General features: G+C 27.0%; 4 protein-coding genes across 20 annotated transcripts in view; 2 read left to right on the top strand and 2 right to left on the bottom strand.

Annotated features, from left to right (window-relative positions):
* Positions 1–9: 9 nt before the first annotated feature.
* LOC117210690 (nucleoside diphosphate kinase 6-like) lies at positions 10–1,416 on the top strand. Of its 2 annotated transcripts, none has more exons than XM_033453955.1 (3): positions 10–522; positions 673–976; positions 1,045–1,416. In XM_033453955.1, exons 1-3 carry the CDS (start codon positions 445–447, stop codon positions 1,218–1,220), a joined length of 558 nt encoding a protein of 185 aa, XP_033309846.1. In that variant the 5' UTR covers positions 10–444; the 3' UTR covers positions 1,221–1,416. The 2 variants fall into 2 exon arrangements, with proteins under 2 accessions (XP_033309846.1, XP_033309847.1); XM_033453956.1 differs by having other exon boundaries at positions 12–423.
* A 102-nt stretch (positions 1,417–1,518) lies between these two features.
* Positions 1,519–4,568, bottom strand: LOC117210686 (probable serine/threonine-protein kinase DDB_G0282963). The gene is made up of 7 exons (XM_033453942.1): positions 4,489–4,568; positions 4,021–4,385; positions 3,623–3,682; positions 2,955–3,498; positions 2,509–2,832; positions 2,186–2,322; positions 1,519–2,115 (listed from the first exon to the last, which is right to left on the bottom strand). Exons 3-7 carry the CDS (start codon positions 3,654–3,656, stop codon positions 1,955–1,957), a joined length of 1,200 nt encoding a protein of 399 aa, XP_033309833.1. The 5' UTR covers positions 3,657–3,682; positions 4,021–4,385; positions 4,489–4,568; the 3' UTR covers positions 1,519–1,954.
* Positions 4,569–5,611: 1,043 nt separating this feature from the next.
* Positions 5,612–14,486, top strand: LOC117210705 (DNA topoisomerase 2). Of its 3 annotated transcripts, none has more exons than XM_033453985.1 (24): positions 5,612–5,883; positions 6,891–7,217; positions 7,330–7,573; positions 7,654–8,040; positions 8,118–8,357; positions 8,433–8,538; positions 8,604–8,756; positions 8,835–9,004; positions 9,087–9,297; positions 9,374–9,962; positions 10,227–10,458; positions 10,534–10,733; positions 10,820–10,955; positions 11,025–11,324; positions 11,397–11,405; positions 11,511–11,744; positions 11,818–12,006; positions 12,106–12,232; positions 12,311–12,463; positions 12,548–12,626; positions 12,705–12,772; positions 12,893–13,009; positions 13,174–13,292; positions 13,440–14,486. In XM_033453985.1, exons 2-24 carry the CDS (start codon positions 6,916–6,918, stop codon positions 13,590–13,592), a joined length of 4,518 nt encoding a protein of 1,505 aa, XP_033309876.1. In that variant the 5' UTR covers positions 5,612–5,883; positions 6,891–6,915; the 3' UTR covers positions 13,593–14,486. The 3 variants fall into 3 exon arrangements, with proteins under 3 accessions (XP_033309876.1, XP_033309874.1, XP_033309875.1); XM_033453983.1 differs by lacking the exon at positions 5,612–5,883 and adding an exon at positions 5,947–6,066; XM_033453984.1 differs by lacking the exons at positions 5,612–5,883; positions 11,397–11,405 and adding an exon at positions 5,948–6,066.
* Positions 14,487–15,945: 1,459 nt separating this feature from the next.
* Positions 15,946–19,104, bottom strand: part of LOC117210706 (serine/threonine-protein kinase tousled-like 2) — a 30,361-nt gene continuing 27,202 nt past the window's right edge. For all 14 annotated transcript variants that reach the window (XM_033454000.1, XM_033453989.1, XM_033453990.1 and 11 more), the window contains 2 exons: positions 18,927–19,034; positions 15,946–18,822 (listed from right to left, as the gene is read on the bottom strand). In XM_033454000.1, coding sequence (XP_033309891.1) covers positions 18,607–18,822; positions 18,927–19,034 — 324 coding nt within the window. In that variant the 3' untranslated portion in view covers positions 15,946–18,606. The remainder of the gene's footprint in view (positions 18,823–18,926; positions 19,035–19,104) is intronic.

Below are 19,104 nucleotides of genomic sequence, written 5' to 3'. Positions count from 1 at the left end.
AAGTTTACTTATAAACTTTCACAAATCGTCATGAATAGAGCAGTTTCATAGATAGAACATCATAAGAAAAAAGAAGTAACCCCTTACAAACTGAAAAGTTCAGTTTAAAATTTTATTGTACGATTTATTGAAATAAATAGTAATTAGCCTACGCACGTATATTATTACAGTTGTAATACTGAGTTATTGCAGATAAAATAATCATATATATCACGTTGATTAAATTGATGTATATGTATGTGTTTGGTATATATAATTTATACTCCTGACAAATATAAACAATATTGTATGTAATTTATATTTTGTCGTAAACCTCATTTATTATGTTGCGGGTTGATCGTACATTGTACACCATGCTTTTGAACAAAAAGTTTAAAGTTATTTTTATTGCACTATGAAAATTTTCATTTTTTTATAGAAATGGTAGGTAATTAAAATATTGAAATGCAATCAAAAACATATCTTCAATTAACTTTGGCAATAATTAAACCACATGTTGTTAAATCTCCTTTTGTGCTTCAGGTAAGAGGATATAACCTAAATTTAATGCAAATTTGAGACATATATACAAATGTAAAACTTTTAAACGGCAGCAAAATAGGGTTGGTGGAACAGTTGATTTCCATTTCTGAATAAGATTATGGTAATATTTAAATATTATTGTAATTTCAGAAAATTCGAGATTCAATAATTGACAACAACTTAAAAATTGTCAGATCACGCAGAACAATAATTACTCAAAAAGAAGCAGTGTTATTTTATGAAGAACACAAAGAAAAGTTCTTTTACAATCGTCTTCTGACATTTATGTGTAGTGGCCCATCAGATATTTATATTTTAACAGATCACAATGCTATTGCTAAATGGAGACAATTAATGGGTCCTACAAAAGTTTATCAGGCACAATATACTGCCCGTGATACAATTCGAGGAATGTATGGTCTATCAGATACAAGAAATGCAACGCATGGTTCTGGTATACTCTTCACTTTATAAATCCCCATCTATGTTATTTGTGTATAATATAAAAAAGTGTTCTTTTAGATTCAGTTGCATCTGCAGAGAGAGAAATAAGAATATTCTTTAGTGATTTTAATTTTAAGAAATGGTACGAACATGATGAAAAATATTATAATTTAGGTCAAATTCATTTTGATCCAGTAGCTTTTGTACATACTATTAACACGAGTTTCCCTAATAAAGAACAAGTTACAAAGTAAATATTGTAAATAAAGTATTACTAAATATTTAATAATATAGAATTTTACAAAAGTTGTGTATATTATATACAGTTATTAAATATAAATATACATACATATATATGTATATCTATATAGATGATGTATAATAATTCAGCACCTGACAAAGAAATATCTTCAATATTTAGGAACAATAAAATAAGTTGATATAAATGTATATATTGTAATCTTGTTTTGGTTTGCTCTTTACTTGAGATTTAATAGAAGTACCCTTTGCTTTTATACGAACTTATCAAGGATTAATCTTGATTTTCTCACATTACCTTTTTATATTTAATTATGTATTATCATTAATAAATAATATTTGAAGTTATGAGACATTAAACTTAGTTTCTAAATATACATATAAAATCGATATACTTTCTTTTTAGGGATATTGATCAAAAGGTTTCTTCTTGTTCTTTGGTTAAATATGTAGTTGAATAATCAAGTATACAAGTATTTCAATTGAAAAAAGAAAACTATTATACGTATATGAACTTATTTCATCACTTTCGAGTGCTGCTAAAAAGCATTTCTTAACTACCTTTTTAATTCTTTATGAAACTTCATCAGTTTTCGAGATAAGCTTTTAGGATATTAATGTTTGATTTGATGAACTTTGCAAATTGGTAAAGCTCCATTGAAAAATAAGGAAAAATAATTCCTGTTTCTTATACATTAAATTATATAACTGTATATAAAACAATAACAATTTAAGCATTCATTTTTACATAAACTTTTGGTCTTGAGAAAACTTTTATCCCTTCTTCTAATTTGTTCAGTTGTTTCTCTATTTCAATTTTTCGTCGTTGCGCCCTAAGGGTATCCACTTTTATAGGCATCATATTTAATTCAGTTACATAATCTTGGTAATCTAGAATAGTAATATTGATTTAAATAAACCACGATTTCACTTTAAAAAATTTAATTTTTAAATTACATACTCTTTTTTAACATTTGCAATGTCTCCTTACGCTCATTATCAGGTAATGGAACATGTCCATTTGGACAATTAGGATCCAATTCTTCTACTTTAGCTCTCTGTACCCTTTCTTGAATTTCCTTTCTGTTCTTAATATACCTAATCAAATAGTTTTTCAACAAAAAAGTTTTAGTCAGAAGCTTTAAAATCTAAGAAATAAAATTAAAAATGGTATGTACAAATTATAGATCACTGATGTAATAATTGCTATTTGTAGTAAAAAATATAAGAAAAAATCGAATCAATGAATAATAATAAATATACGTATAATACATATTTACATACCTTGGAACTACACCCATGCGATAATTTGTAGGAAGATTGTTATTATTACTATTATTACTGGTGTTGTTATTCATTTGGGTTGCTATCTTATTAGTTACAGTGGTATGTTCTTTGTTTAATTTAATAAAATTTACTTCTTCTTTAGATAATACAGATTTGGAACTTTTTGTATCATTTTTAGCTTGTGTATTTTTTTCAACGACTCGAATATCTCCTTGATCTAAAGGTGAATTTGTTATACTTCTTGAAGATACATTAATTTCTTCATTTGTATTATCTTTATTTATTGATTCATAACGATTTAAATATTTTTTTGAAGGGTATCTACACAGAGAAATTATTATTAGCAAACTTTAGACTACTATAATAACAATAATAATGATAATGACCTGTACACAAAAATAGCAAATAAAATAACTCTGAATAAAATATACAAATATACATACTTAACTATTCCTTCAGAAAATAGATCATCAATTTCCTGTGTGTCCAGTGTTTGAATACCTTGACTTTTAACTTTAATTTGAACCTTTATGTCATTGTCAGTATCTCCAACTGATTTATATGAAAAATTAGGATTTGATGAAATATTCTCATGTAATTTCTGCGTACATTTATGTAATCCTTTATTTTCCTTTTTTCTTTCTTTAATTAATAAATTATTACTTGTTGAATGTATTGTCTTTTTCATAAAAATATTATCTTTGTCTAATGTTGACGCACTTATTTTCTTACACAATTCTTGATGCTGATCTAATTTACTATTTACACTTGTATTCACATTATCATCCTTTTTTGTTCGAAGATTTGTATTAACTTTTGATAAAACATTATTATTTTGATTATTACTATAATTATTATTATTAATTTTTCTACGGTTGGATATTTGTGATTTTTGTACATCTTTTGTTCCTTTATTAATATGTAAGTGATCTATACGACGAAGATTTTTGACATTTTCATGTATGAAATTTTTTCCTTTTACTGATTCTAAAAAAGAAAATATTAATTACTAAATAATTTACAATAAAAATATAGATAACAATCATTATAAATACTAGAAAATATAAAGTTACTATTTTAATATTAATAAATAATTTTGTAAAAGACATACTTGAATCAGGAAAAATGCCTTTTAGCGTTGTCATGTCCAATTGTTATTTAATACTACTGCCTAAAAGTGATATTTTTTTTCTTCGTTAATCCATAAAATAAACAATTACGATTGTAATATTTCTAACTGAATAATTTTTAATGCATAATTTCCTTTACTATTAGCGTTACTAAATAAACAATGTTGTTTATAACTCGAAATATACAATATATAAAAATGATTAGAAAAACAGTATAGCCAACACAATTATTAAATTTATTCTGCTGGGAATTTGTATAAGGTATTAAAAATCATTTTTGTATCCATTTTATGAAAATATACAAAATAATTCTTAGAAGAAAACCTAATTGTGATCATTTTAAATGAACAAAAAAGAAATTGTATAAAAAGATGTTTACCTAATTAATGAGATTATTATTCAGTAATATATTTTTATTAAAACGGATAAGAACATTCAGAAAGCACATTTGCTTTTTTTTTGGTGAGATTACACAATGCTTCTACATGAATTGATTTCTTAAATAATTTTGTCATAATTATAACATATGTATTTATAATATGATACACATTGCAATCATTGTTTATAGTCTATTCAACGTGTTGAGTTGATTGAAGTAAATAAAACCACGTGATCGGGATCCAGATGAAACAGGATTGCTTCACAATCTTGAGATATTATAAAATGAAATACTCCGAAATAGCTTTTGAAGAATGTCTTCCTTCGATGAAAACTACAACTTTGCATACTGAAGGAAAAAATAAACTATAAAATAGGAAATATAAAATTACATTCTCGAATGTTAAATTTCTAAATAAAGAAACCGGACATATTCGTCAAACTAACTTCAGAAAATATATCTCTTAACCTTTAACCAAGTATATTAAATTAGGAAGCAGAGACAAATCTTTTCTACACTAACGAATATAAATCTATTCTTGAAAATCATAATTTGTTAGTACTATAGACTAGACCACGATCGTTGCATATGACTGCACCGGCCAATAACTAGAGTTCCATATACCTTGTGACCAATATCTTTTCCCTTAATAATTTAATTCGTTAAATTGACTACAGTAGATCTGCTGCATCTTTAAATTAATTTTGGTAGAATAAAATCTTGTATATATATTATATCCAAGTTAAAAGGATTATTGTATATAATAAAAAAAATATTAGTGGAAGGTATATTATTCATATCACTTTTTATTATAATTTTTTAGATAATAAAATTTTATTATTTTGTATTGTTTTAGTTACTGCGTTAGTAAAAATATTTATATATTAAAATAAAATTAAAAATGAAGCTACCTTTAAAATAGTACAATTTATTATTTTTTATACTCATCTTTACTCGAAAATACGATTAGAAACAATAATACCAGATTATATCAGTAATTATGATGAAATTTATATATGGAAAATATATATGCATTTCAAACTATATACTTTCTGTGACTTATTGTATATTATACATTTTTATATAAATAATTGATTACGAAATGATTTATCAAATATGTTATTAATTTTTAAAAATTGTTATTTGAAAGTGAATTATGTAAAAAACGTATTATAGGATATAAATGACACATGATCATGTATTTAGAATTAGACTTGCGAAAATACCAGTGTAGCTTCTTTATTTAAATTGATGTTAACATTTTAACAATTATTAAATAATATGAATGAAATATAAATAATAACACGTGTTTAAAGCGAACGCTTTGATTTAAAAAAGGACTTTAAAAAGTACACGGTATCCTTTCACTTATTCTCTATATCTTAACATTTCAAATTTCCATTTCCCTGATATACTCTTACATCGATTTTTACATTATTATGTCATCTTTAAATAAATAAGTTATAAGATCTCTTTTTTAAATAGATATAATACAAGTTGTAATTGTTTAATCAAATAAAATAACATTGTTTGGTACGTTAAGTTTTGATGGTCTTTTGGAACAGCGTCTATACTAAGTGACTTTAGCCGTTTGGAGATGGATAGTTTACCGTGTAGACATCAATTTACGGTATAGGCTTGAGACAAAGCGTAGGGTAAAAATAATATTTTTTCTGCAAGATCAATTATTCAATTGCCAATTGGACAATAAAATAACAAAATAGTGCGTTTGACAATTAATTAATTTCAGTCATTTATCGACAGTGGTGTTAATTCATAGCTGTAATCTTGACAGACGTTTTATACTTGTGAAAATTTCTGTTGCCGACGCAATTTTGTATTTTTATTACAATTTTATTGCAGGTAAATCATGAAAACGATTTCTGACTTAAGGTTATTCTTAAAATTTCTTTTATTTTTAAATATTTTATGAAACACTTGTATTATTTTCGAAAAAAGGGATTGTATGTCAAACCATCGTCTTTTGTTGCGTTAGCCAATTACACAGAAAATGTTTTCCCGCCATATTAGTAAAACTTGTTTCGGGTATGAAATTTTTAATAAATATCAGTTTTAACCTTTAATAGAAATGAAAACTTTTATGTCACGTTTCGAATATACTTATACTATCTTCCCGTTACGATTATTTAACTTTATTTTTATGTTATATTTATACTTATTGCTCCAAATTTAATTCACTTGTACTCTAAATTTTGAACAAACGATCTATACAAATTTATATTAAAATTAGTTGAAATAAAATTTTATTTATTTTAAAAGGATAATTTTACTATTATTTTACAATTATATCAATAATATCCTGTCTATTTAATATGTCAATAATACTAATAATGGAGCGTTTATAACATAACGTGTAGTATGGTTATATAGAAATTTTCTGTTTAATAAACAATTACGAATAAGGAATGCTATACTTGAAATATTTTTTCATACATGGAGAATGTTATTAATAATTAAAATTAAAGCTCTATAATAAATAATTAATATATAGATTTGTAAAAGAAAGAATGATAATATTGTAAATATTAATCTGAATAATTAGTTATCGATTTCAATTGTAATTTAAGTATTTAGTGGATACATAATAGTAATATTAATATTAAGAGAAAAGCATATTCTTAGAAGCTATGTATTACGAGCAAGTATTTCTTCTCGTTATAAAACAATGCTTTCTAATATACCTAAACATTATAGTTCATATACCTTGAAAGAAAGAATTGTTTGATCACCTTCACGTATTAAGAATTATAATAATGGATATGAATAAATAATATTTAGATATAATATGTAATTTGACATCAATTGAAATTGTCATAGTTTATTATATATATTGCATTGAAATTTTATAGTTACATAAAAAGACTTTCTGCAAACATGAGTAATACAGTAGAAAATGGAAGTGGTGATAATGTATCAAAGAAAAAAACTATTGAAGGTATATATCAAAAAAAGTCTCAGTTGGAACATATTTTACTACGTCCCGATACTTATATTGGTTCTGTTGAACCAATGACGGAAATGATGTGGATTTATGATAAAGAAAAAGAATCAATGGTACAAAAAGAAATAAAATATGTTCCGGGATTGTACAAAATATTTGATGAAATATTAGTAAATGCGGCAGATAATAAACAGAGGGATCCTAAAATGGATACAATTAAAATTGAAATTGATCCGTAAGAACTATTTAATATCTATTACGAAATGGATAATGTATAATAATAATTATATGAATTATAAAATGAATCATAAATGATAAAATTAATGAATAATAAATTTTATTTGTAGAAAAAATAATGTTATATCTGTATGGAATAATGGTAAAGGCATTCCAGTGGTAATTCATAAAGAGGAAAATATGTATGTTCCTACAATGATATTTGGCCATTTGTTAACATCGTCTAATTATGATGATGAAGAAGAGAAAGTAACAGGTGGTAGAAATGGCTATGGTGCCAAATTGTGTAATATTTTTAGCCACCGCTTTACTGTGGAAACCGCATCTAAGGAATACAAAAAATGTTTAAAACAAGTAATTATCTTATAAAAACATTTGAAATATTTGTTTTATAGTAATATGTGTCTGTAATTATTTAAAATAAATATTTATAGACGTGGAATAATAATATGGGAATTGCAAGTGAGCCTAGGATTAAAGACTTTTCTGGCGAAGATTTTACAAAAGTCATATTTTCACCAGATCTATCAAAATTTAAAATGCAGTCTTTGGATGATGACATAGTTGCTCTAATGTCTAGAAGAGCTTATGATGTAGCAGCTTCAACTAGAGGTGTTAAAGTCTATCTTAATGGTACTAAGATTCCTGTCAAGAATTTCAAGGACTATGTTGATTTCTATATCAAAGGTAGGGAAGATGAAGGTGGTAATCCTTTAAAAGTTGTATATGAAAGTTGTGGAGCTCGCTGGGAAGTAGCCGTTGCTTTATCTGACAAAGGTTACCAGCATATGTCTTTTGTAAACAGTATTGCAACAACAAAGGTAATAGATATAATGAAATAGAATAGATGAAATTAATGTTTATGTATAAAAAATTGAACAAACTCTTTTGCAAACAGGGTGGCCGACATGTAGATCATGTCACAGAATTAATAGTGAAACAATTAACAGAAACATTAAAAAAGAAAAATAAGGCTGGAGTAACAATTAAACCATTCCAAATAAAAAATCATTTGTGGATTTTTGTTAATTGTCTTATTAATAATCCCACATTTGATTCACAAACTAAAGAGAATATGACATTGCAACCTAAAAGTTTTGGATCAAAGTGCACACTTAGTGAAAAATTTATTACAGCTGTAATTATTAAAATGCAATTTTATTATTAATATAATACTTGTCTATATATGTATTAAATTTTAATTTATACTTAGGTAACGAAAATCGGAATTGTAGAAGCAGTTTTGACATGGGCGAAATTTAAAGCTGATAGTCAGTTACAAAAATTGGGCCCCAAGTCAAAACAAAGAAAATTGCAAGGTAAATTTCGTGTATATTCATATGATACAAATAATTTTAGTTATTTATATAATCTTGTATTTCAGGTATACCAAAATTGGAAGATGCTAATGATGCTGGAACTAACAAATCATTAGAATGTACACTTATATTAACTGAGGGAGATTCAGCCAAAACCATGGCTGTATCTGGACTTGCGGCGATAGGTAGAGATAAATATGGTATATTTCCTTTAAGAGGTAAATAGTGCAAACGTCATGTAAGTGAAAATTACTTAAATTATATATAATACTATTTATAAATGTTTTCAACTTTAGGTAAAATTTTGAACGTAAGAGAAGCAACACATAAGCAGATTTTGGAAAATGCAGAAATTAATAATTTAATAAAAATTCTTGGGCTCCAGTATAAAAAGAAATATGAAACTCGAGAAGATTTAAAAACATTACGTTATGGAAAAATGATGATAATGACTGATCAGGATCAGGTTAATTTTCTATTAAATTTTACATTTCCATGTGCATATTTTAATTGTGTAATAACATAATTTTGTCAAATGTATTTATTAGGATGGTTCACATATCAAAGGCTTATTAATTAATTTTATTCATCATAATTGGCCGTCATTATTGAAATTAAATTTCGTAGAGGAATTTATTACACCTATTGTTAAAGCTTCAAAAGGAAATCAAATATTAAGTTTCTTTTCAATGCCAGAATTCCAGAAATGGAAGTCAGAAACGGAAAATTTTCATACCTACAAAATTAAGTACTACAAAGGTTTGTATTTCTATTATTTTAAAAATTTTGTTGTTTTTTTTTGTTGGGAATACATAAAAAGATCTGTTACTTATAGGTTTGGGTACTTCCACTGCTAAGGAAGCAAAAGAATATTTTGAAAATATGACTAGACATAGAATTCGATTTAGATATGATGGAGATCAAGATGATCAGAACATCATCATGGCTTTCAGTAAGAAATGTGTTGATCAACGTAAAGATTGGTTAATGAACCATATGGATGAAACAAAGAGAAGAAAGGAAATTGGTCTCGGAGAACGCTTTCTGTACGAAAAGGATACACGGACTGTGTCCTTTTCTGATTTCATTAATGTAGAATTGGTTTTATACAGTAACTATGACAATGTTCGGTCTATACCAAATATGATCGATGGTTTTAAACCTGGACAAAGGAAAGTATTATATACATGTTTAAAACGTAATGACAAACGTGAAGTAAAAGTTGCACAATTAGCTGGTTCTGTAGCTGAACATTCAGCATATCATCATGGTGAAGTTTCTCTTATGTCAACTATCATTAACCTCGCACAAAATTTCGTAGGAAGTAATAATATAAATTTACTACAACCAATTGGTCAATTTGGTACGAGACTCGCCGGAGGAAAGGATGCGGCGAGTCCTCGTTACATTTTCACAATGCTCAGGTATACATGAAATTGCATATACAGAATGTCTGTTTTATCTGTACAAAGTAGAGTATCTCATGAAGAACTAAAGTATCAAAGAAATGTTTTTGTAAATGATATTTGGCATAATTAAGGACATAATATAAATTGTTTTTTCTCTAAAATAATCTTCCTTAAAGCATTTTTTTAATACTTTCAGTTATTTATTACCTCATCAAAATAAAACAGATATTTTGTACAAGAAACAATCTATATATATGTAATCTCCTCTGTTATTCACAGTCCATTAGCAAGATATATATTTCACAAACATGATGATCCTTTATTAAAACATGAATATGATGATAATCAAAAAATTGAGCCTGTCTTTTATGTACCAACTATACCAATGGTATTAGTGAATGGTGCCGATGGTATTGGTACTGGATGGATGACAAAGATACCAAATTATAATCCTAGAGAAATAATTGAAAATTTATATAGAATGATGGATGGTGCTGATCCAAAACCAATGGTAACATTTTTTTTAAATACTTCTTTAATATTCATTGTACATGTATTTTACCATATTTTGTCGCATTTTCTACAGGTACCATATTATAAAAACTTTAAAGGGGTCATAGAAAGTTGTGGAGATTATAGATATGTTATTAATGGAGAAATCTCAGTGATAGCACCAGATAAAGTTGAAATTACTGAACTTCCAGTTGGGACTTGGACTCAAACATATAAAGAAACAGTATTGGAACCAATGTTACATGGAACTGAGAAAATCCCAGCTATTATTACGTAAATATAATTGTTATTTTAGTATCAGTGCTAAAGATAAATGATAAAAAGATATTTATTACTTGTTTTCCCTTACATTATTCTAGTGATTACAAGGAATATAATACAGATACAGCAGTACACTTTATAATAATGATAAATCGTGATAAGTTAGTAGAACTAGAAAGAGATGGTCTTCATAAAGCATTTAAATTGCAAACAACAACAACCGTTACATCTATGGTAAAAGGCAAATAATATATTTAAGGTATTTAAAACTCAAACTCATTTATAATAAATTCATTTTTGCAGTGTGCTTTTGATGAGAATCTATGTCTACAAAAATATGATAGTGTTCTTCAGATTTTAAAAGGTTTCTATAAAGTAAGGTTAGAAACGTATCATAAAAGAAAAGAATATTTGGAAGGTATATTACAAGCAGAGGCATCTAAACTTTCAAATCAAGCACGATTCATTCTAGAAAAATGTGATGGTACTATAGTAATAGAAAATAAAAAAAGGAAAGATATGATTGCTGAATTAATTAGGCGAGAATATGAATCTGATCCAGTCTTGGCTTGGAAGTTATCACAAAACAGGGAAGAAGTTTTAGTAAGTATTGCGTCTTTATTTTAAAACAACATATTTGAAATGTATTAAAATTTAATTGTTATGCTACATTAGGAAGCTCAAGTAAGTAATAAAAAGAAACTTATGTAAACAAAAACATTTATTACAACTATAATTTTTATTTTACTCTAAATATTTAATATGCAAATTTCTGTAACATATTGATAGGAAGAAGTAGCAGAAAATGTTGATGAAGAATCAGCTACAGCATCTACAGCTATTGGAAAAGAGAACTTCGATTATTTACTAGGAATGACATTGTGGTGTTTAACGAAGGAAAAGAAAGATGAACTATTACGCCAAAAAGACGATAAATTAGCAGAATTGAAAAGGTTACAAGCTCGTACACCTATTTCTTTATGGAAAGAGGATTTAGATAACTTGTTGAATGAATTGAATAGAGTAAGCGTAACTTCTTTTTATTTTTAATAAGATAATATTTAATTTTTCTCATATATACTATATTTTACTATAGTTAGAAGAAAAAGAACGAAAAGAAGAGCAGAAGTCTAAACAATGTATTAAAAAACCACCCTCAAAGTATTACACTTCTGATGATATTCGTCGAATAGTACCCATAATTGATACTGAATTAAAAAGAAAGATTGAAAAAGCAGAAATTGTATCTAAGGATAAAAAGGAGGGCATAAAGAAACATCAAAGGGTAAATGGAGTACACGTTATTAAGTCTTTTCTTTTTTTAATAAAATCGCTTCTATATTTTTTGTGGAAATATAATATAACGTTTTATGTAACATAATAGGTAAAAAAAGAACCAATAGAAGATAAAGATGAATTTGACATGTTGATTGAATCAAATGCCAAACCTATAGACGATAGATTGGGCAATTCTCCAGAAAAGATAGAAAAAAAAGCTGGTGGCAAAAAAAGTATATATGCTCATAGTTATAATAAAATAAAAAATTCTATGAAATTTATCAATAATAACCATTTACTATATTGATTAGGATTGAAACAAACAACATTACAATTTAAGTCCAAAGTGAAAAAAGAAAAAGACGACAAGAAGAAAGATAAAGATTCTGATAGTAATGATGATATTGATTTCGGCAGTATTTCTCCTCCTCCAGCACCTCGTACATCTCGTAGAGCAGCAGCAGGTATTAATTTCCATTTGATATTTGTCAAATTTATGTGTATTTTTAATATGCTAATATTTACGAAGTTTGTTTTCGACATTACAGCTAAAAAGAATTACAACTATAGTAGTGCAGAATCTTCTTCTAGTGATGAAATACTCAGTGTTTCTTCAGACATGGAGCAGTGAGTACTTTATTTATAATTATATAACGTTATATATGCATACATAAGCAATATATACTCATTAAATTTATTTTTTAGTAAAACAAAACCTACTACAGCTGTCATTAATAGCGATTCTGATGATATTCTCAAAATACATAAGAAACGTAAGTAAATGTTACTGTCATGGACTATTAGTTTAACATATTAATTATATTGTTATATTGATACGCTAATTTCATATAAAAATTATAATAATTATAATTATATCTCTGTTCAAATAATAGCTAGTTCGGAAGAACTTTTTGATTCATTAGTTGGTAGTACTCCAGAAAAACAATCAACAAAAGCTCCTGCAGCATCTAGCGAAGAATCACCTTCAATATTCTCACCTCCGATGAAAGGTAAAGTATTCAATACTTTGTTAATTGCAAAATATTACATTTGGTATTCTTAGTTTGTGTTTACATATTTACAAAATATTTTATACAATGTCATTAATTTATATCTTCACTAATATTATAGCTATCAATGTCACTAATATTATGCCTCATTATTTATGTTTTAGCTCCGGCTAAAAAGAAAACTGAAAATGGTGGAAAGGCAATGAAAAGGCAGTTAAAGAAAAAAGTTGTTTCTTCCGATTCAGACTCGGAGGAAGTTATGTTTTCAAATAAACAAACTCCCGTAAGTAACAATGCAATTGATAATAACAAAATAAAAACTATTAATAAAAATTTATGACATATCACGAAAAAATAACGCAAAAAGACATTTATCAGTATTTTAAATTCATTTGCTATTTAATTGCACAAAAATTATTTAATTATACAGGTAAAGAAAAGAAAGAAGAAGTCTGAGTCGGAGGAAGAAAGTATTCTTAGTGCAGTAGATAGTTCTCCGGTACCACCTCGAAAAACTGCCGGTCGTGCTCGTAAACCTGTTTCATACGCAGTTTCGGATGATGATGAGGATGATTCCAACTGATCGATTTTGTACAATATTTTAAAGGCATAAGCAAATAAACACGATCTTAATCACGATCTGTGTGATCACATTTGATATAAATTTTAACAGATTTTGCCTTCATTAAGATCAAGGCAATACAATAATTTTATATGATATTGTACATACATATACTAGAATATATAAATTAGAATATTTTAAGAAAATTACATTTTACAGTGATAATTAAATAATATATGCATAGTGTGCAATGCGATAATACATTTGAGTCATGACTGACTGTATAACATTTGAGTATCTAAATATTTAAATAATATTCAATTTTAAAATATCTATACTATCTCTGTATGTTAATTTTCTGGAGAAAGATATTTAAATACTCATTGTTTTGTAAAAAAAATTAATAAAATATTTTTGCACATGTTAGAATATCAGCTCATTGGAAATGGAATAATGTGTGATTTGTTGCAAAACTCAGTATCAATTAAGTCAATTTTGTTATTGTAATAATAATGTATATATATAGAATGAAAAATTTAGTTCATCTTCATAAAACACTTAGTCACGTATTAACTATTACACATATTAACTACTGATCACATACCTTCTATTAATAGTATTGGTATTGAATGAAAAATATAATTGATGTTCTGTGTATGCTTAATAACTACAAATGTAGAGATTCACAAACATATGACAGTAATGAAATTTTTGTATTTATAATACGGATAGACTATTAATTTAAACATTAAGACTCGTTATATTAATTAACTTAAATTTGTTTTTATTTATTTTTTCTTTTTGTATGTTGGATTAATTTTGGAACAAAACACATTTTTTACAGACATCTAGCTGTGACATATCATTAATAAATAATGTACTTACCATAATATATGAAGGTAATTGTATTAATTAGCACATTCGTACGATTAATTATCTATATTCTGTGAACAAATTTTAATAAAGATAAATGATCTAATTAATCAAATAATACATAAAGAAAGAGAATATTAATCTCCTTTTCAATATATGTTACTAAACATGTTAAAATTTTAATTTACAATATTTAAATATTGTTAAAAATAATCTTTGAATATTAAAGTTATTTTAATTCTTTTTTTCTTAATACGGATATTATTCGTTTGTTCTACTATACCACTACATTTGTTCTCAATAAAAGAGGGCATAGAATAGTGAAACTACATGATATAAAAGTTATTCGCTTTTTTTTTTAGGAATAATGTAATGTGCAGCTAATAATTTTAGCTGCTCTACCTTTAAATTTTATAGGTGCCAAAGCATTTTAATATGTTGAATTATTATTATCTAATATTTTATTGTACGGGATGAAATAAAATTGATTTAAAAATTCCAAATGAAAACTTACATTAAAAAACAGACAGTTTTTATTTAAAATATTTTCCATTGGAACTATTTTTTCAAAAATTCTAAGCGCACGTTTCAAACACATGAAACAGAAATGAATACATCATTGAACACAAAAATTTCAAAATAAATGAGTAGGTCAAAACAAGTTCATGCAATCTCCTAAGTTTTCACTAGTTGATTTTCTTTATAATGATGTAGGTATAAAAATAAAATTAATGTTTAAAGAATCAAAAGGATCGATAGGCAGCGAAAAAATACGAGGAACATATAAATGGCATAATTCTTGAAATATTGTTTTGTTTTAAAAATCAAATTGTTCTTGAACTAAATAAATTTGTATGCTATTGTCAATATGCTAATAGTCAATGAAATTACAGATTATGAAAGTGATTTGTTTTTTTCATGTATATATAAATATCATCACAAGATATCAAATCAACCAAATGAACAACTTTTGAGTTTTTTGAACTGTATGATTGAAAAATACGGGTTTGAAAAAAGTGTATTATAAGTAACTGTTCAGAATGGAATTATGTAATAATTGTATTGTACTTTATAAACATTTATAGTTTTCTTAATTTTGCCAATTTTGTAACAAATCTTTCAATACATTATACTACAGGCTTAAAACTATTAATGAAAAAAAGGAATTTGATTTCATGATTCTTTAAAATTCGATAAATCCCATAAAAGCCCTTGAGACTAGAATGATTAAAATCTTTCAGCAGATCATTCAGTATGTGTATGTATATACTTCTTGAAATTTATAGAATTTACTCGATAAAATAACATAATTTTATACTATAATTAAAGTTAAGTATAAGTAAAAAGTTATGTTTTGTTCTTTATATACAAATATTCTAATCAAATTCAATGGAAATAATATTTTATATTATATTCCTATCCAAAAATTTACCTAATGAAAGAAAATAATTTTATATCCACACATATGTATTGTAGGAGAAATATACACTGTTATATGTGATTCATATTTAATTAATAAGTTTACTAACTTTAAATTATACACAAATACGTAAATTTATTGCTATAACGTTTCATACAGCATCCTCGACGCAATTCCTGTTGTTTATGAGGAAGATCGTGACTATGCTGACACGCAAGGGCGATAAAAAAAAACTTTGTTTATTAAAGAATTATTTAAATTCCTCTTTTTTTAAAATGCATAATAATACTCCAAACTCTAGCATGCATATAGTTATAAAAGCACATAGAGCAGGAAATATTATTATGTAATGCTTTTCTTTTCAAGTTGACCCGTAGTTTTTAAAGAATATATCTGATCAGGCAATATTTGAATATTTGTGCAATGAATTTTCTATGAAAAAAATCTTATTCCTTGGATAAAAATTTGTTTTCGATATATGCATTTAATAGTTTTATTAACGATGCATTTTTAAGGAGTCTTCACTATATACAAATGCAAAATTGCTTCTATCGCAAAACATATAAACACTGCTTGGTGCAGATTTGTTTCATTTTTTATCATTACAAATAATCCCAAATGAGATTTCATAGAATAAATGCTCGTTAAATGATTTTTTTTCGTTCTTTCATCAGTTTGACGTCTTATTAAATGATTTAATCTTTTCCTGGTAGCAATTTGTTGTGGTAGCAGAACGATATCCCTGTTTTTTAAAAGAAGTGTTTTTCGTAAATTTTACTGGCCAAAGTATATGCTATTTTTTGCCCAAGAATAGTATGCACCAATTGTCATTTTAAACTATAATAAATATATTAAAATATAATGAAACTAATCGCGATTATTTTAACCATTATGTTCAAGCAAAATTTCTGAATTAGGGAATTTTTGCTCGATTACAGTTAATTTTTTAATTATATGAAAACGATGATTACATAAATATACCGAAAAATTGAAAATTTTCAAATTTGACAATTATGCATACCCGTCCTCGGAGAAAAAGTAAATGAATTTATTCATTTTCTGACTAGTTTGTCTTCGAACTTAGTTTACAAAAAGCACTTCCTCGTAGAGGAATTTTAAAAGTATACGCTTTCCTGTTTAATAAATTTGAAAACCGCAAGAGAAATAGGAGAGGGAAGCAGGAACGGTTGGCTTTTAGAATAGAAGCGATGGATCTAGTAGTAGACTCTGTTCAGACTTGTAATGTATTCTCCTCTGACCATTCTTTGCCAATCACGTTGGTATTGATTTATCAACCAATACCGTGCCCACATTGTACCAACAACTTACAACATTTTAACAACTTTCTAGTACTCCCAAAAGCTGCAGGTTGTCGACAGACGCGACTATAATACAAAGCAAGGGCACTTGATAAAATAACTTAATCTTCTATTTCATAATTATCTATATATAACGTACATATATAAAACAAATTATGAATAAAGAAATAGCAACCAGGTCGGTACAGTATCATGAATCTTACTTTAAAAATTTTTAATGCCTGATTATAAGAATTGTTATATATCACGAAAATGTAAGATCATAATTATCGCGCCGAAGTCCACTCTAGAAAAAAATGAATCACTCTATTAGAAAATCATGGATTAAAAATGTACATGTGCATGGAGCATATAAACCGTGGACTGCGATTCTGTATGTTCTTTTTTTATTTGGGAGCATCGCGATTCTTTTACTTTCTTTGCATTCGAACCTTAGACCAATCAATCCGGTGTAGATAAGCCCACTCATTTCAGAATAGGAACAACCAACCAAATCTCCTCGTGTGTGTATGTTAATCGTTATTAGTCATGATATAAGTAATAATGTTAATATTTGAATAAAGTAACATGATGTGCAGTCAAATATTCATGGAATACTTGGCTGCACGGAGGTCATGCGAGGATCCACCACAGTTGTCTTTCCACTGTCAATGCTGTCCTGTTCTTTACACCATATATATATATTATATCGGATTTATTAGTATATATATATATATAGTATAAATATATACACGCACACTAGTTTTAACAATCTTTCGTCACACTCATTCATCCATACGTAACTTCAGAAGAGAGGAACGTCTCCATAAAAGCAAAGTCCCTCTACACTGCTTTGACGCGCTTTGCCTCGGATACTTTATCTTCCGTTGCTCTCTTTATTTTCACCGAGTAATTTTCACTTGTAATGATTTCCGTCGCTATACTCCTTTGTTTCCTTTTCTTCTTAATTTGAACTTCACTTTAATTCACAATGACTTATCACATGTTTATCTGTTTCTCTCATTTCTTTTTAAACACTATTATCAAGTCAGCCCACTGTTTGATACAAGGAACGATAATACAATTGAATATTTACGAACACAACATTTTTGTCATGCTGAATAATGTAGCTTGTATTGTAGAAAGACGCAAGCTTCTGGACTTGCGACGACCAGTCTCGCATCTCTCTTGCAATGTCCTATGTAGTTGGCCTGTAAGTATAGTTGTAAAGGTGTGGTGGAAGTGGTAGTGATGGCGGTAGTGGTAGTGGAGTGGTAGTGGTAGTGGTAATCGTGGCATTGGTGATGGTGATATTATCCGGTTTTTAGTATTTACAATTCGTTATAGCAACCGCTATGTTCCTAAGATGAGATGGTGTGCAATTCAATGTTCAAGATTTGGCATGTATTAGTATATCGAAGATTTTGTCTTTAGTTTTTTTCCACTACGAACTGCTTGACGCGTTCATACCACTAAACATGCCAATATTAAATGTGGTTTGTTGCTGCTGCTGAATCTGTTGTTGTTGTTGCTGTTGTTGCTGATTATTCGCTTGACGGCCATGTTTTGGCACTGGAGGTTGTAGATATTCATGTCTAGCTAATGTCAACACATCTATGCGCTCTTCTTTCCTATATGCTAGGCAACTTCTTATGAAACTCTGTGAAAGTAAAAACATTTACAAATAAATTTAGGATTTTATTTTCATATTGACAATTACTTAAATTTTTCTAATTCATATGAATTGATACTAAAATGGGGTACCTTTGCTTCGTTGCTAACAGTTGGTTTATTTGCAAATTGAACTTCAGTGGCTTTCAAAATTGTATTCTCTTCTAAAATTGTTGCTTGAGATTGATTATGTCCAAAGGGCTAAAAACAGTTTTTAAAATGTAGATCTTCAATGTCAATCTAATAGCAAATCAATGTTATATAGTTACTA

This window comes from Bombus bifarius, unplaced genomic scaffold (genome assembly GCF_011952205.1).
Source record: "Bombus bifarius isolate JDL3187 unplaced genomic scaffold, Bbif_JDL3187 scf7180000008208, whole genome shotgun sequence".
NCBI lineage: Eukaryota > Metazoa > Arthropoda > Insecta > Hymenoptera > Apidae > Bombus > Bombus bifarius.
Note: the sequence above shows the minus strand (reverse complement) of the source record. Positions and strands in the feature narration are given on the sequence as shown.

Coding starts and splice junctions, on each gene's coding strand:
- LOC117210690 (XM_033453955.1), top strand. CDS start 445: ATGCAATCAAAAACATATCTTCAATTAACTTTGGCAATAATTAAACCA. Junction 523..672: donor AATCTCCTTTTGTGCTTCAG/GTAAGAGGATAT, acceptor TTGTAATTTCAG/AAAATTCGAGATTCAATAAT. Junction 977..1,044: donor AAATGCAACGCATGGTTCTG/GTATACTCTTCA, acceptor GTGTTCTTTTAG/ATTCAGTTGCATCTGCAGAG.
- LOC117210686 (XM_033453942.1), bottom strand. CDS start 3,656: ATGACAACGCTAAAAGGCATTTTTCCTGATTCAA. Junction 3,499..3,622: donor AGGCATTTTTCCTGATTCAA/GTATGTCTTTTA, acceptor TTTCTTTTTTAG/AATCAGTAAAAGGAAAAAAT. Junction 2,833..2,954: donor TTTTCTGAAGGAATAGTTAA/GTATGTATATTT, acceptor TTCTCTGTGTAG/ATACCCTTCAAAAAAATATT.
- LOC117210705 (XM_033453983.1), top strand. CDS start 6,032: ATGTTTTCCCGCCATATTAGTAAAACTTGTTTCGG. Junction 9,298..9,373: donor CAAAATTAAGTACTACAAAG/GTTTGTATTTCT, acceptor TGTTACTTATAG/GTTTGGGTACTTCCACTGCT. Junction 10,734..10,819: donor AAAATCCCAGCTATTATTAC/GTAAATATAATT, acceptor ACATTATTCTAG/TGATTACAAGGAATATAATA.